We start from the raw sequence: 15523 nt of genomic DNA on the forward strand, positions 1-15523 counted from the left end.
TTCTGGTTATAAAAGAAATCTCTACTCATTGTGGAGATTTGGAAAAACAGAAAGCCACCAAGAATAAAATTAAGAATGGCTATACCTCCTGATGATTTATAGCCATATAAAGCTTTCTTTTCATTTAAAATTTTTATTGGAATATAGTTGGTTTACAGTTGTGTTAGTTTCATGTAATGGTTTCTTTAACTACGGAAATGATCAGTTTTTATAATGGTCACTGAGTTGGAATATTCATTATCTGCATCTAATTTGGTAGTTTCTACAATTTCATTAAAGAAACTTCTATATCCATAAAAAGAAGCTATAATTCTGTTACTCTGATTTCTTTCTTAGAGTCATGTATTATAACCTGTTGTTTCTGTGTTGTAATATACTGGGCACCTCCCCCCCCCCCCGCCCCCCCCCACCCCCTTTCAATGTGCTGTTGTTTATTAGTCAGGGTACTACTTGCTGGGACATTTAGGGGATTTTCAGGAGTGTGTGTGTGTATGTGTACATGCGTACGTGACTATACTATAAGTGTTGTAATGCTTGTCCTCCCCACGCTTCCTGCTACTCTGACCACAGCTGTTTGGATCAGATGTGAGCCAAGAGTTAGCTGCTGAGTTACTACCAGTGGTTCTGGATGAGATGAGCTAGGCCTAACTCCATTTGTGGGGGGAATACATAAGTAAAGAAAGGCACTTAAGAGTAGAGCTGAAACTGAGAAGTCTCTGAGGGATGCCATAATGTAGGAGTAGGGCTAGAAGGGTGATAGCAAGCTTAAGCTATATAGGAGAGATCTAAGGGTGCAGGATTGTTGAACAAGTTGAAGAAACCAACTCAGGAGAACAGAGGAGGAAAGAGCGAACACAATTGACTGATTATGGGACCATGGGACACATGAAAAAGACAGAGAGGCCCTCAGGTTACCTCAGTTTCTACCAAGTTTTCAATTCCCATTCTGTTGTTCCTCATTCTTACAAAAAGACCCTTGTGTTTTTGTGTCTGCCTTTGCCATGGGCTTCCCTTGTGGCTCAGCTGGTAAAAAATCCCCCTGCAATGTGGGAGACCTGGCTTCTGTCCCTGGGTTGGGAAGATCCCCTGGAGAAGGGAAAGGCTACCCACTCCAGTATTCTGGCCTGGAGAATTCTGTGGACTATAGCCATGGGGTGGCAAAGAGTCGGACATGACTGAGTGACTTTCACTTTGCCATGCCATTAATTCAGCTACTGAGGTTAGTATAAACAATGTTGAGGTAAAGGACTTAATAAGAAATTTCACAACATCCTGGTTGTTTTCTGAGGTTAAAGGCTAACCTACTGGGGTACATATGTTTAAGGTTTTATATATAGTTTTGCCAGATTTCTTTTTATAAAAGTTTTTCCCTGTTTATTTTCTGAGCAGTTTTCAATAGTTAGTGTTTCAGTTCTCTATATTGTAATCAGGATTAGGTACAATTGTTTTTAAACTGTCATTGGTCATTTTCTTTTTATTTTGTTCTTTCTTGACTGCTAGTGACATTAAATTTTTTAGTCTCCATATATTTATTCCTTCTTTTGTGATTTGCTTGTTAATATTCTTTGCTTATTTAAAAAATTGTGTGTTTTTCTTATCAATTTTTAAAGAGCTATAACTTATGTCATATAAAACTTAATATAATACATTTTAAAAATTTATTTGCCCTATTTATTACTTGCCTCTTTTGATTTTAGTATTTTTTTCCATGTTTACTTTTTTATATAAACAAATCTATTTTTCTTTTCCTTTAAGAAAGGAAAAGTAAAGAAAGTCTGACTTTACTTTCAAATTTTAAAGACTTTTCTTAGTATAGTATCAGAGAATTATTTTCTAGGACATTAAAAAATTTTTAAATGCTTATCTCTTTAGTCCAGTTTGAGTGTATAGTATGAGGTTGGCATTCTTTTTTTCATCATTTTATTCATTTAGAGATGATGACTGTATGCTGACTTCTAATGTTACTTTTTTTTTTTTTAGAATGATTTGTTATTTGCCTACACCTCAAGTATAATCTCTCTTTTAATTTGAAATCTTATTTAAATTGCTTATTAAATTTTTATATATACTTGGGCTTGGTTTCTGCTTTTTCACGTCATGTCCACTGACTGGTCTGACTACTCATATGTCAGTAATTGACTTCTTTTAGTTTTTATTAGTTTTATAATGTATTTTTAATATTTGGTTATATAAATGCCCCTTCATTCTTTTTTCATAGTTTTCTTCGCTATTAATATTCATTTATTATTACAGATGAACTTGAGATCATTTTGTCAAGGTGCCAAAAAAAAAATTAAAAGTAAAAGCGCTTTGGAATTTTGGTTGGGATCAAATCAGATTTATAAATTTGTAATGGGGAAAAGTGACATCTTTACATTATTCAGTCTTCTCATAGAAGAACATGGTATGTCTCTCAATTTCTTGGGGGTTGTATTTTAAAGCTTTAGTTATAAAGCTCCTTTTCATTTTTTTGTTATTCCTAGGTATTTTATATTTTGATTGCTATTATGAATAACACAGAATTATTATGTTTTCTAATTTGTTGTTACATTTTTAATTTGTTTTTATTGGTAAGAGAAGCTATTTTGTTTATAGTTTTATTGGCTATTATTGATATTCAGAAAAATATATTCATTTGTGTATATTTACTTTGTCACCAGCCATATGCTTAGTGTTACATATTTTTATTATTGTATTAGAATTTTTTAGGTAAGCTGTTATCTGTAAATGATAGAAAGTTGATTTCTTTTCTGATACTTACAATTTGAATTTTTTTCCTGTGTAATTGCAATGGTAAAACTTGCAGGATAATTTTAAATAATAATCATGATAGTGTACTTTGTCTTCTCCCTAACTTGACTGGGAATATGTACAGTCTTTCAGGGTTATATGTGATTTTGACTGTTGACTTGGGATAGATAGTGTTTTTCATTTAATGGAGAATCCTTTTATTTATTTATTTATTTTTTATTTTATTTTTTTAAATTTAATTTTATTTTTAAACTTTACATAATTGTATTAGTTTTGCCAAATATCAAAATGAATCCGCCACAGGTATACATGTGTTCCCCATCCTGAACCCTCCTCCCTCCTCCCTCCCCATACCATCCCTCTGGGTCGTCCCAGTGCACTAGCCCCAAGCATCCAGTATCGTGCATCGAACCTGGACTGGCAACTCGTTTCATACATGATATATTACATGTTTCAATCCTTTTAATTGTAATTAGTAAGAAGAAAAGAACAAATAGTTTTAAAATTTTATAAGTATTTTCCAATAGCTGTTTAAATAATCACTACGTATTTTCCTTTGACTTGTTCATGTGTTGAGTTACGTTGGTAAATTCCTTGACATTAAATTGTCTTTACAACCCTGGAGCAAACACTGGTAATGTAGATTTATTTCTCAGTCTTTGTGCTGGTGAATATACTTTTATATTTCTGAAGCTGTCCTCTTATGCTTTTTTAACTGATGAAAATTTACTCTGTGAATTTTAGTCAGTACTCTTAAATTTCACAGAAACTCAGCTAAGACTGAATTAAATCATAGCAGGAAATTTACTGATTCAAACCACAGAATCAAATACAAAGCTTTGGAACCCAGAATCTCAGATAATGTTCCTATGGTTCTTTTACTGTATCTTTCATCTTTGTTTTCCATTGCTGTCCCCGCCACCTCCCCTGTAGCCAAGCCCAGCTTTATTAAAATACAATTGATATGCAACATTATGTAAGTTTGAGCTGTACAATGTGATGATTTGATATATATTGTGAAATAATTAGCACAGTAAGGTTAGTTAACACATCTGTCACCTCGCATACATTTTTTTTTGGGTGAGAACATTTTAAGATTTACTCTTACCAACTTTCAAGAATATAATACAGTATTGCTAACTGTAATCACCATGCTGAATATTAGATCCCCAGAACTTATTCATCTTATAATTGAAAGTTTATACCTTTTGACCAACATCTCTCCATTTCTCCCATTCCCTGGCAACCACCCTTCCATTCTCTGAATTCAGTTTTTAAAAAACTTCCATATATAAGTGAGATCATATGGAAGTAATTTTTCTCAGTCAGACTTATTTCTCTTAGTCTGAATGCTCTGAAGATCCATCCATATTGTTGCAAATGGCAGGACTGGTTGTTCAGGAGTGTGTTGTTTAATTTTCAGTTTTGTGAATTTTCCAGTTTTCTACTAGTTATACTACTGTGGTTGAAAAAGAAACCAGATAGGATTTTGATCTTCTTAAGCCTTGTTTGGAGAAGGCAATGGCACCCCACTCCAGTACTCTTGCCTGGCAAATCCCATGGACAGAGGAGCCTGGTAGGCTGCAGTCCATGGGGTCGCCAAGAGTCGGACACGACTGAGCGACTTCACTTTCACTTTTCACTTTCATGCATTTGAGAAGGAAATGGCAACCCACTCCAGTGTTCTTGCCTGGAGAATCCCAGGGATGGGGGAGCCTGGTAGGCTACCATCTATGGGGTCACACAGAGTCGGACATGACTAAAGTGACTTAGCATAGCATAGCAAGCCTTGTTTTGTGGCTCAGCATATGGTTTATTACATGGAATGTTCTGTGTGTGCTTAAGAAAAATATATATTCTGCTGCTGTTGCATGAAATGTTCTGTATATATCTTTTGGTCTATTTTGGTCTATAGTGTTCTTCAGGTCTTCTTTTTCCTTATTACATTTCTGTATGCATCATCTATCCAATATTGAAACTGAAGTCCCCTATACTGTTATTGTATTGCTATTTCTCCCTTCAATTCTGTTATTATTTGCATTAAATATTAGATGCTCCAATATAGGGTGCATATATACTTGTGATAATTGACCCCTTTATCAGTATATAGTAACCTTCTTTGTCTCTTGTGATTGATTTTGTCTGAAAGTGTATTATATGTGATACAACTGTTGCTACTCCTGTTCTCTTTTGGTTACTATTTGCATGGAATATCTTTTTCCATCTCTTTACTTTCAACTGGTGCATATCATTAAAGTTAAAGTGAATCTCTGTGGGCAACATATTGTTAGATCATTTTTCTTTTTTAATACATTCAATCACTTTGTGTCTTTTGTTTTAGAAATTTAGTTCATTTATGTTTAAAGTAACTATTGATAGGTAAAGACTTATTTAACTGTCATTTTGTTAAATGTTTGTTGCCTGTTTTGTATTTTTTTTGTTTCTCCCTTTCTGTCTTGTGATATATTTTATTATAGTGCATGCTTTAATTCTTTTCTCTTTATCTTTTGTGCATCTACTATAAGTTTTTTTTTCCTTTTATTGGAACTTTATTAGTTTCCTTTGATGATGTCATATTTGCTTGATTTTTCCATGTAGCCTTGCATTGGTATTTGTGTATTTGAAGGGGGTAAACACCTCTTCCAGTCTTTACAGAAAGGTTTCAGCTGGTAAATACCTCCTGCCTGTTTTGTGTGTAGATGGGATTATCTCTGGAATCTTAGTCTGCCTGGTTTGGAACTGGTTTCAAATCTGTCTCTAGATATGCCCTGGGACCTATGGTTGGTGAACTTTTTATTAGGAACTTGGTAGGGTATTGGTGCTAACTGGTCCCTGGGTATATTGAACTGCCCTTTTCAGGAGGTAGCCCCAAGACATGGTCCACAGTTGGGTCCTGATACAGCAGGCCTATTACCAATTGCATGGATGGGTGGAGCTCCTATCAGGTACCTAAGAAGGCTACTGTCTGTTCACTAATTGAGTCCCTGGATGGGCAGGACTGGTTTGTGGAATGTGATTGAAATGGACTGGAATGAAATCCCAGGAGCCATTTCACATTTTGCAACCAAAACTGAAGTCTGTAGATCTGGTTCATGAGGCATGGATATGCATTTCCCCGGTGAGGTACTTGGATGTGCTGGGCTCCTTCCTGACCATGGCCTGACCAGTTCAGGATCTCATCAAGTACAGACATGACTGTCTCCTCTCTGATGTCGGTTCATACAAGGGAACTAATCCTATTGGACCAGGGTTTCACCATCATGACCTCAACACACCCTAATTACATACCTTTAGATATCACCACACATGGATTAGGGCTTCAGCATAGGTGTTTTGAGGGGAACCCAAACATTGAGTGTAGCAGACAGTCACTAGAATAGACTTTAGTTAATAGAAGTAGAAAAATATTCATTCTTGTCTCATGCCTATGTAGCTTTTGCTGTTGAGTTGTGCATTGTGTTCAGTATGCTAAAGTGTGGTTTACCTCAACATGTGTACAGTTTAGTTGTTTTTGATTTGAATATAATAAAGAAATGATTGGTCAAGGTTCTCCAGAGAAACAGAACCATTAGGTTGTGTATGTGTGTGTGTATGTTTGTGTATGTATAAGGTTTTTTTTTAAAAAAAATAAGGCATTAGCTTATATAGTTATGAAAAATAACAATCCCAAGATCTGCAGAGGGCAAGTTGGAGACTGAGAAGACCTGATGGTGTACTTCCTGTTCAAAGGCTAGCGAGTTTGAGTCCCAGAAAGAGTTATGATTCAGTCTGAGTCCAGAGGCAAGGAAAAAAAAAAGAACCAGTGTCCCAGTTAGAAGGCAGGCAGCAGGAGAAATTCTCTCTTATTTGGAGGAGGGTCAGCCTTTTAATTTTTATTCATGCCGTTAACTAATTGGACAAGACCAAGATAAGGAGGGTAACTTGCTTTACATTTGATCAACTTATGTGTTAATCGCTTCCAAAAACGTCCCACAGAAACATCTAGAATGTTTGATCAAATATCTAGGCACCCTGTGAGCCAGTCAAGTTGATGCATGAAATTAACATCACAGGTCCACATCTTGTTAGCTTGGGGTCCTTATGCATCTCCTTAAATTATACATAATCTTCAACATGATAACAGTCTTTGAGATAATCTTGAAGACAGTAGCATGGTCATAATTTTGCATAACATGGTAGAACTGTGTACAACCATTGTATCTCGTGTGTAACAGAAAATGCACTAAATCCTACCTTGAGGAGATTAATTCTTTGGCCACTGTGTACTTTTCTTGATATCCTGTAACTTAAATCCTGTCATGTAAAGTTAGCAATACTTAAATACTATGATATAAAGGTAATACATTGTATGTTACCTGAGGGACTAAGAGAGAGAAGAAAAAAGTATTTGATACACGTACACACAAGCATGTTTATAACAAATTGAGGGAATGGTCATGATAATTACAGTTTTCATTTCTGTAATATAGTTATAGCTGATGTTTCATTTGTTTTTATTTTTGGCTGCACCGTGTGGCTTATGGTACCTTAGTTCCCCAAGGGGTCGAAGCCATGCTTCCTGTAGTGGAAGCACAGAGACTTTACCACTGGGCCACTAGGAAAGTCCCTATAGCTGGTATTTGTTAACTGTCTTCTTCCCTAATTCTTTATTGTCTTTGTTTTCAGCAAGGACTCAGCTGATTAGGATTTTTGCTTGGCAGGATGCTGTAAAACCTTCATTCCTGAAGGCTCTGGACTGTTAGTAGTCCTGTCAGGATTGGGTGGTTGTAGTTTTCTACTGGTCTTTATAATGGTCATACTAAGAAACACCCTAAGGGATCTCCTATATTCCACACATACTCTTCCTTATTCCATTGTGGAGTAACAGTCCAGTTTTCCCTTGGGAATGGATCAGTCACATCAGCCCACAGTAACTCCCTTCTTTGTCTGTTCGTTCAGAGGCATGAGAAATCTGAAGTGAGTGGGTGGCAGTCTTAACTTCCAGTTCAGTGGAATCACTGATGTGTTTCCTGATGGAAGCATTCTTCCCTCTAGAATTAAGACTTCTAGATTAACTATAGAGCATAAAGTCGTGGGAGCAGGGAGCAAACATTTTGCTAGTGGGCCACTAAGAGAAATAGTGAGTGGTGCCACTCCATTTCCACACCTTGATTGCTGGACCTCTGTCTTATACAGGCAGACACATAAAAGTAATCATTACAGTCAGTTAGAACAAGTTATTGCAAGTTCAGAATGAAAATATGAATTGGAAAAAAACCTATAAAAGATGCTAGATTGCAATATTCATTTATCCTGTTTGTCTGCCAATTTCTCTCAAAATATAAAGGAACTAATTAGGGAATAGATTCCAAAGTGTGAAGTATATGAGATTGCATCAGTAGATAAAATTTCAACAAGTTTTGAAAAGTTGAAAGAGGAAAGAAAGTAGTTTGCCAGAGTAGTAGGACATACAGCTTACAGTGCAGACTGATAGAGTGTGAACAAAGAGCCTGGATCTTAGCCTGGCAGAACCCTAAACAGATTGGTGATTTGGAAACAGTGATTATAGCTGAGAGGGGTGGGGGAAAACATGATATTGAAAATGGACTTACATTTAGTTGACTGATGGAGAAGCTAGTCCTTCTGTCTGTCTGCTTCTCCTGTCCTGTCAACAAAGCAGCGAATTGCCTGTTACCCTAGGAGCAGGTTGGAGATGAGAAGATAAGATTTTTTATATTAGTTGGTCATCCTCCTAAGAGATGTCTGTCTCCCTGTCCTAACCCTAGTACACTGTTCATCTTCATGCATATATAACTGAACTATAGATTTATTGTTACATAAAGTTGGAGGATTTTGTGAGGAAGCTGAACAGAAAGACTGAAACAGAAAAATGAGAGAAAAGATAAAAGGCTGCAAGGGTAAAGTAAAGATTTTAAAATCCAACTAATTTAAATCTCTAAAGAAAGAAAACATAAATGAATAGTTGTGGAGTTTCAGAGCCTTTTCTGTAGTAGTGGAATTATCTCTGTCTGATTTGAAAAAATCCATTTGTGAATATTTTACTTTAGATTTTTACGTGTATATTTGTAGAGAAGGATAGATTATAGTTTTGTTTTAGGCCTTTGTGTCATCTCTGTCCTTTTTGATTGTTAGTTCTATGTCAGTTAGTTAATTTCATCAAATACGCAGTATGGGAATTAACTATTCCTTAAAAGTATGAAAGAGTTCATCAATGAAATCATCTACACGCAGGTCTTTTTTTCCCCCTGGCTAGTTTACTAATGCGTTCAAGTTTTCTTTACTCATTACTTCTTTTTCTTTCAGATCTGTAGAAATTTCGCCTGTGTAAATGTTTCTGTTCTGAATTATGACTGTGACATTCAGCAAAAGTGTCATGGACATGGGGTAGGTAATAGTCTCTTTTGGTTTGTTCACGAAAGTAGTGCTTGAATAATGAGAGTTCTCCGTGAGGTTGCTCAGTGAGATTTCTTAAGGTTTTTAGATATTGGGGAATTTAGACACCTGATAAATTCTTCATTCTTAAGAAGAATGTCTATGGATTTGCATGAATTTAGTCTTTTCTCTTAGTTCCTGTCCTTGAGTTCATGATTTAGAACGTCATTCACAATTAACAAAAGTGGTATTTTGATTTCTTTGAAGGTATGTAATAGCAATAAAAATTGTCACTGTGACAATGGCTGGGCTCCCCCCAACTGTGAGACTAAAGGATACGGAGGAAGCGTGGACAGTGGACCTACATACAACGGCAAGTAGTATAGAGGAAAATGAGTGTGATCTCTCTGTGGTCTATGTCAGAAATTGGGCATCCTTGTACCTTCCCCTCACTTCCCACATCAGTTAATCTGTTTGTGTCTTTATATTTAAAGTGGGTTTCTCATAGGCAGCATTTAGCTGGGTCTTGGCTTTTTTTTTTTTTTTAACTCGGCCAGTTTCTGCCTTTTAATTGAGTTGTTTTGGCCAATTATATTTTGTTTGATTATTGATATGCTTGGGTTTAAATCTAACATAATGATATTTTTCTATTACAGTCTCCCTTCATATGATATTGTGCCATTTCAGGATGCTTCCATTTCTCTCCTCCTGGCTTTTGTATTGAATTATCATACTATATATGTTTTAAACCTATAATACATTGTTATCACTTTTGCTTTAAACAGTTGATTATTTTTAAAAGAAATTTAGATACTAGAAAAGGTCTTTATATTTACCCACATAGTTACCATTTTTGATGCTCTTCTTTTTTGTGTAAAGTCAGATTCCCATGTGATATCATTCAGTTTCTGCTTGAAGGACTTCTTTTCACATTTCTTCCAGTGAAAAATTTACTTTTAGCTTTCTTATATCTGAAAAGGTCTTCATTTTGCCTTCCTTCTTGAATAATAACTAGGTATAGAATTCTAAGGTGACAGTTTATACCCTTTTTACTTCTTAAAAGATGTTCCTACATTGTCTTCTGACTTGCATTGTTTTTCCTGAGAAATCTGTCATCTTTTTTTTTGTCTTCTGTTTGTAGTGTGTGTTTTTTTACCCTCTGGTTGCTATTAATAAGATTTTATCTCTAATTTTTAGTGTTTGATTATGGTGTGCTTGGGGTTTCTTAAACTCTCTGGATTTGTGCTTTTTTCTTTAAATTTGAGAAAAGTGTGGTCATTATTTCTTCAAATATTTTTTCTTTTTTTTCTCCATCCCTCAGGAACTCCAATTATATGTATATTTGGCTACTTGGAGTTCTTTCACTTCTCAGTGTTTTCAGTCAGTTCAGTCGCTCAGTCGTGTCCAGCTCTTTGTGACCCCATGAATGGTAGCACGCCAGGCCTCCCTGTCCATCACCAACTCCCTGAGTTCACTCAGACTCACATCCATCGAGTCGGTGATGCCATCCAGCCATCTCATCCTCTGTCGTCCCCTTCTCCTCCTGCCCCCAATCCCTCCCAGCATCAGAGTCTTTTCCAATGAGTCAACTCTTCGCATGAGGTGGCCAAAGTACTGGAGTTTCAGCTTTAGCATCATTCCTTCCAAAGAAATCCCAGGGCTGATCTCCTTCAGAATGGACTGGTTGGATCTCCTTGCAGTGCAAGGGACCCGAAAGAGTCTTCTCCAACACCACACTTCAAAAGCATCAATTCTTCGGCGCTCAGCTTTCTTCACGGTCCAACTCTCACATCCATACATGACCACAGGAAAAACCATAGCCTTGACTAGACGGACCTTTGTTGGCACTTGATTTAAAAAAAAAAAAATTTATTCTTTATGTTTAATTTGGATAGTTTCTATTATTATTCTTCAAGTTTACTCTTCTGTGATGTCTGATCTGCTATTAAGTCCATCCAGTGTATTCTTTATCTTTGATATTGAAGTTTTTATCTCTGTAAGTTCTATTTCTCCCTCCCCTTCTTTGCCTTACTCTTTCTTTCTTTCCCTTTCTTTTCCTTCCTTTTTTCTTTTCTCCCTCGCCCTCCCTTCCTCCCTTTCTTTCTTCTTTTCTTCCTTTTTGTCTCTATGTAGCATGTTCAATCTTTACGCTAGCTTCTTGAACATGTAGAATACAGTTATAGTAATATCTAATGTCTTTGTCTACTAATTCTGTCACCTGTATCATTTATTAGTTTTTATGAATTAATCTCCTCATTTGGGTCATATTTTTTCTGCTTCTTTGCATGCCTTGTAACTTTTTTACTGAATTCCAGAAACTGTGAATTTTGCCTGTTGGATATTAGGTATTTTTGGATTTCTGCTGATGAGCTTTGGATGTAAGCTTAAGTTACCCGGATGTAATATGGTCCTTTAGAACCTTTTTTAAAGCTCTTTTGGGGGGGACCTGAGCAGCATTTAGCCTCGGATTGATTTTACCACATTACTGAGGCAAACCCTTTCTGTTTATTCTATTCAATGCTGTTAACTATGAAGTTTTCCACTAAAAGTGGTAGGAACAGGCATTCTTTCTAGTCCTGTGTGAGTTGTGTGTGGGCTTTGTTCCCATTAATCCTTTCAGGTGATTCTTTCTCTGGCTTCAGGTGATTTCCTTACATGCATACATTGATCAGTTCTCAACTGAGTATCTGAGGGGAACCCTCTGCAGATCTTTCAAGTTTTGTCTGTGCAGCTTTCTCCCTTCTGGTACTTTGCCTGTGAACTCTAGTTATCTTGACTTCTTCCTCAACCAGAATCCTTTCTTCACCTCAAGGAAACCACTGGAGTTTGCTTAGGTTCCCACACCCCTCATCACAATCTGTTAACTTTCCCTAGGCAGCAAACTGGGGCAATTGTAGAGCTCACCTTGTAAAGCTCTAAGGGATCACTGCTCTTCATTGCCATATGTCCAGTGTTGTGAAAACCATTGCTTTAAGTATTTTGCCTGGTTTTCTGGTTGCTATAGCTAGCAGGATAAATCTGGCCCGTGTTACCCCATTTTGGCTAGAAGTGGAAGTCAGAACTATACATTTTAATTCATTGATGGATTGTGTCATAACTTGACTTAGCTGTTATCTAATTATTTGACATTTAGGTTGTCTCTAAGTTCTTGATATGCACTGATGACATTGTAGTGTACGTCTTAATACACATTTTTCCCAACTGAAGCATAAATTGCCATAATGAGATTATTAGATTGAAGGGTATAATCCTTTTTATGGTTCTTGATAAAAATTCCAAATGAGCTTGTGTAATGCCACTGACAGTATGAAGGTGCCAATTTTAATATAACCTGGCCAATGTTGCTTTAAATTTTGTCTTTTTCTTATTAGGTATAAAATGATATATCAAACTGGCTTTAAGTTTTCATATTTTTATTTTTAATTGTGTTGAGTATTTTATGTAGTTTCATATAACTTTTAAAACAAAGTTTTGGTACTTCTACAAATTTAAAATTAGGATTATTTTATAGTTTACCACTTAACGTTCATACTTACTATACTCTTTCACTAAAGAATGTGAAGCAGACAAAATTAATGTTAACTAATGAATTTTTAAAATTATAAGACTTAAAATCCATAAGCCACAAAAAATAAGATTGATAAATTTAGCTACCTTGGAATAATAAAATTATGCATGAAGAAAAGCATTGTACCATAAGACAAATGACAAAATGGGAAAAATATTGCCAATTTATCATAGACAAAACTTTTCTCCCTAATAGATAAATGACTTTTAGAAACTGAGAAGAAAAAGAAATACAGTATAAATCATGGTACAAAAAGAGAAATCCAAATTAAAATCATATAAGTTTTCACCTGCGAGTTTGGCAAAAATGCAGTAGTTTGACTCTATGGGTGAGGTTGTGAGGAATTCTTGTGCATTGCTGGCTAGCATGCTAACTTTTTAAGAAAATTTATTTTATTGAAATATAGTTGATTTACAATGTTGTGTTAATTTCTGCTATACAACAAAGTGATTCACTTATACATATATAAATACATGCATTCTTTTTATGTTCTTTTCCATTGTAATTTATCACAGGATATTGAATATAGTTTCCTGTGTTATAGTTCAGTTCAGTCGCTCAGTTGTGTCCGACTTGTTGTAACCCCATGGTCTGCAGCATGCCAGGCTTCCCTGTCCATCACCAGCTCCTGGAGCTTGCTCAAACTCATGTCTATTGAGTTGGTGATGCCACCAAACCATCTTCCTCTGTTGTCCCCTTCTCCTCCTGCCTCAGTCTTTCCCAGTGTCAGGGTCTTTTCTAATTAGTCAGCTCTTTGCATCAGGTGGCCAAAGTATTGGTGTTATATAGAAGGACCTTGTTTATTCAGTGTATATATAATAGCTTGCATCTGCTAATCCCAAACTCCCAATCCATTCCTCCCCCTCCTCCTATCCCTCTTGGCAACCAGAAGTCTGTTCTTTGTGTCTGTGAGTGAGTCTCTTTCTGTTTTGTAGATAAGTTCATTTCTGTTATATTTTAGTTTCCACATATAAGTGATACCATATGGTATTTGACTTTCTCTTTCTGACTTACTTCACTTAGTGTGATAATCTCTAGGTCCATCCAGGTTGCTGCAAATGGCATTATTTCATTCTGTTTTATAGCTAAGTTGTATTCCATGGTTTTTAAGTACACATCTTACTTATCCATTCATCTGTCAGTGAACGTTTAGGTTGTTTCCATGTCTTGGCTGTTGTGAATAAAGCTGTTAAGAATATAGGGGTGCAGGTACCTTTTTGAATTATAGTTTTGTTTGGATATATGGTGTGCTAACTTGTAACTACCACTGTGGTAGACAAGTTGATAACGCCTTTAAAAAACAAGTGCATTTACCCTCTGATACGTCAGTTCTACTTTTGGGAATTTATTCTATAGGTACATCTATGTGATATGACATGTATACAAGGCTATTCATTGTAATATGTTTTTGTAATAGCAAAGATTGGAAAAATGAAAGTATTAGTGGGTACTCACTGACTGAATAAACTATAGGGCATCCTTGCAATGGAGTTTTGTATAGCTATACAGAAAAAGAGGTGGTGCTCTGTGTATGGTTTGGGAAGATACATAGTATGGCTAAGTGAAAAAATAACATGTGTAATGGCATTTATGTCATGCTACCTTTTGTGTAAGAAAGGTTTGCAATAAAACATATTTTATTCTTGCTTATCTTTGCATGAAGAAACACTGTAATATTATAGAAGAAATTAATAAAAGTGGTTACCTTTAGGAAGGCAGAAATGAAGTGGGTAAGCAGGAGGAGTCAATAAAACTTTTCAGTATTTTTCAGTTGAAAATCAGTGTGACTTTTGAACAATGTGAAAATGAATGTAAAATATATCATCATCTAGTATATTTTAGTTAATACAAGTTAACTTCTAATTTAATTATCATTAATATAAACTCCTTCTCTCTAGAAAACAATGCTGCCTTGAGGGACGGACTCCTGGTATTCTTCTTCCTAATTCTTCCTCTTACTGTATTGGCTGTTTTTGTCTTCATTAAGAGAGACCAGCTACGGAAAAGCTGCTGCAGAAGGAAGAGATCACAGACAAATGAGTACTTAGATTATTTTTCTTTTAAATTCTAAGTAATTTAATTATGTATGATGATAATCATATCATAGAAGATAGTTTAAAACTAGCATTCTAGTTTATCTCTGTATTCCTTGGCATGATGAGCAGGAATTAAAGGGTAAGTGGTGACTCAGCCACCTCTTATAATGGTGAGGGAAAAGGCTTATGATGACACCAACCTGTATACTACTGAAAATGGCCCCTAGGCTTCATTTTACTTTACTTTGATTTCTGGTAGTGGGGTAAGTAGAATTTGGGACTGCAACTTCTGATTTGCATGCCATTAAAATTTTTCCTTCCTGTCTATTTCCAGTATCAGTTCTCCTAGAAGTATTCTTCAAGTCTGTTTTGAAAACAGATTTTATGTATCATCAGCTTTTAAGAAATAATCTTTGATGGAAGAAAGGGTTGTCATAATTCAGACACCTGACATTTCTAGTCTACATGTTGGACTCTTGTACTGCTGTCTCTCACCAATCATTTCTAATACGTTGGCATTGGAATGTAGCATGTGTTAGCATGGACCTTGTAGTCAGACCTAAGTGCAAGTTCTAGCAAAGCTATCATTTACTAGAATTATGAACAGAAATAATAAGTATCTAAGCCTTGGTTACATCCTCTACAATGAGAATAATAATATTACCTATCTCTGGAGGGCTTCATGTGAAGATTAAATAAGGAAATATTAACAAATAAAACCCATAGCACAATGCAGTTATTTAATAGCTAGTTTTTATTATTGTAATGTTTCCAAAATGTTCATATCTTGCCTGGA

The 15523-nt window shown here is 35.7% G+C and overlaps 1 protein-coding gene across 1 annotated transcript in view; it reads left to right on the forward strand.

Moving 5' to 3' along the window:
• ADAM9 (ADAM metallopeptidase domain 9) overlaps positions 1–15523 on the forward strand; it is a 92709-nt gene that overhangs the window by 69717 nt on the left and 7469 nt on the right. The window contains exons 17-19 of the mRNA XM_061404534.1: positions 9055–9135; positions 9391–9496; positions 14590–14731. Of these exons, the coding sequence (XP_061260518.1) occupies positions 9055–9135; positions 9391–9496; positions 14590–14731 (329 nt within the window). The remainder of the gene's footprint in view (positions 1–9054; positions 9136–9390; positions 9497–14589; positions 14732–15523) is intronic.

This window comes from Bos javanicus, chromosome 27 (assembly GCF_032452875.1).
Source record: "Bos javanicus breed banteng chromosome 27, ARS-OSU_banteng_1.0, whole genome shotgun sequence".
Lineage (NCBI taxonomy): Eukaryota > Metazoa > Chordata > Mammalia > Artiodactyla > Bovidae > Bos > Bos javanicus.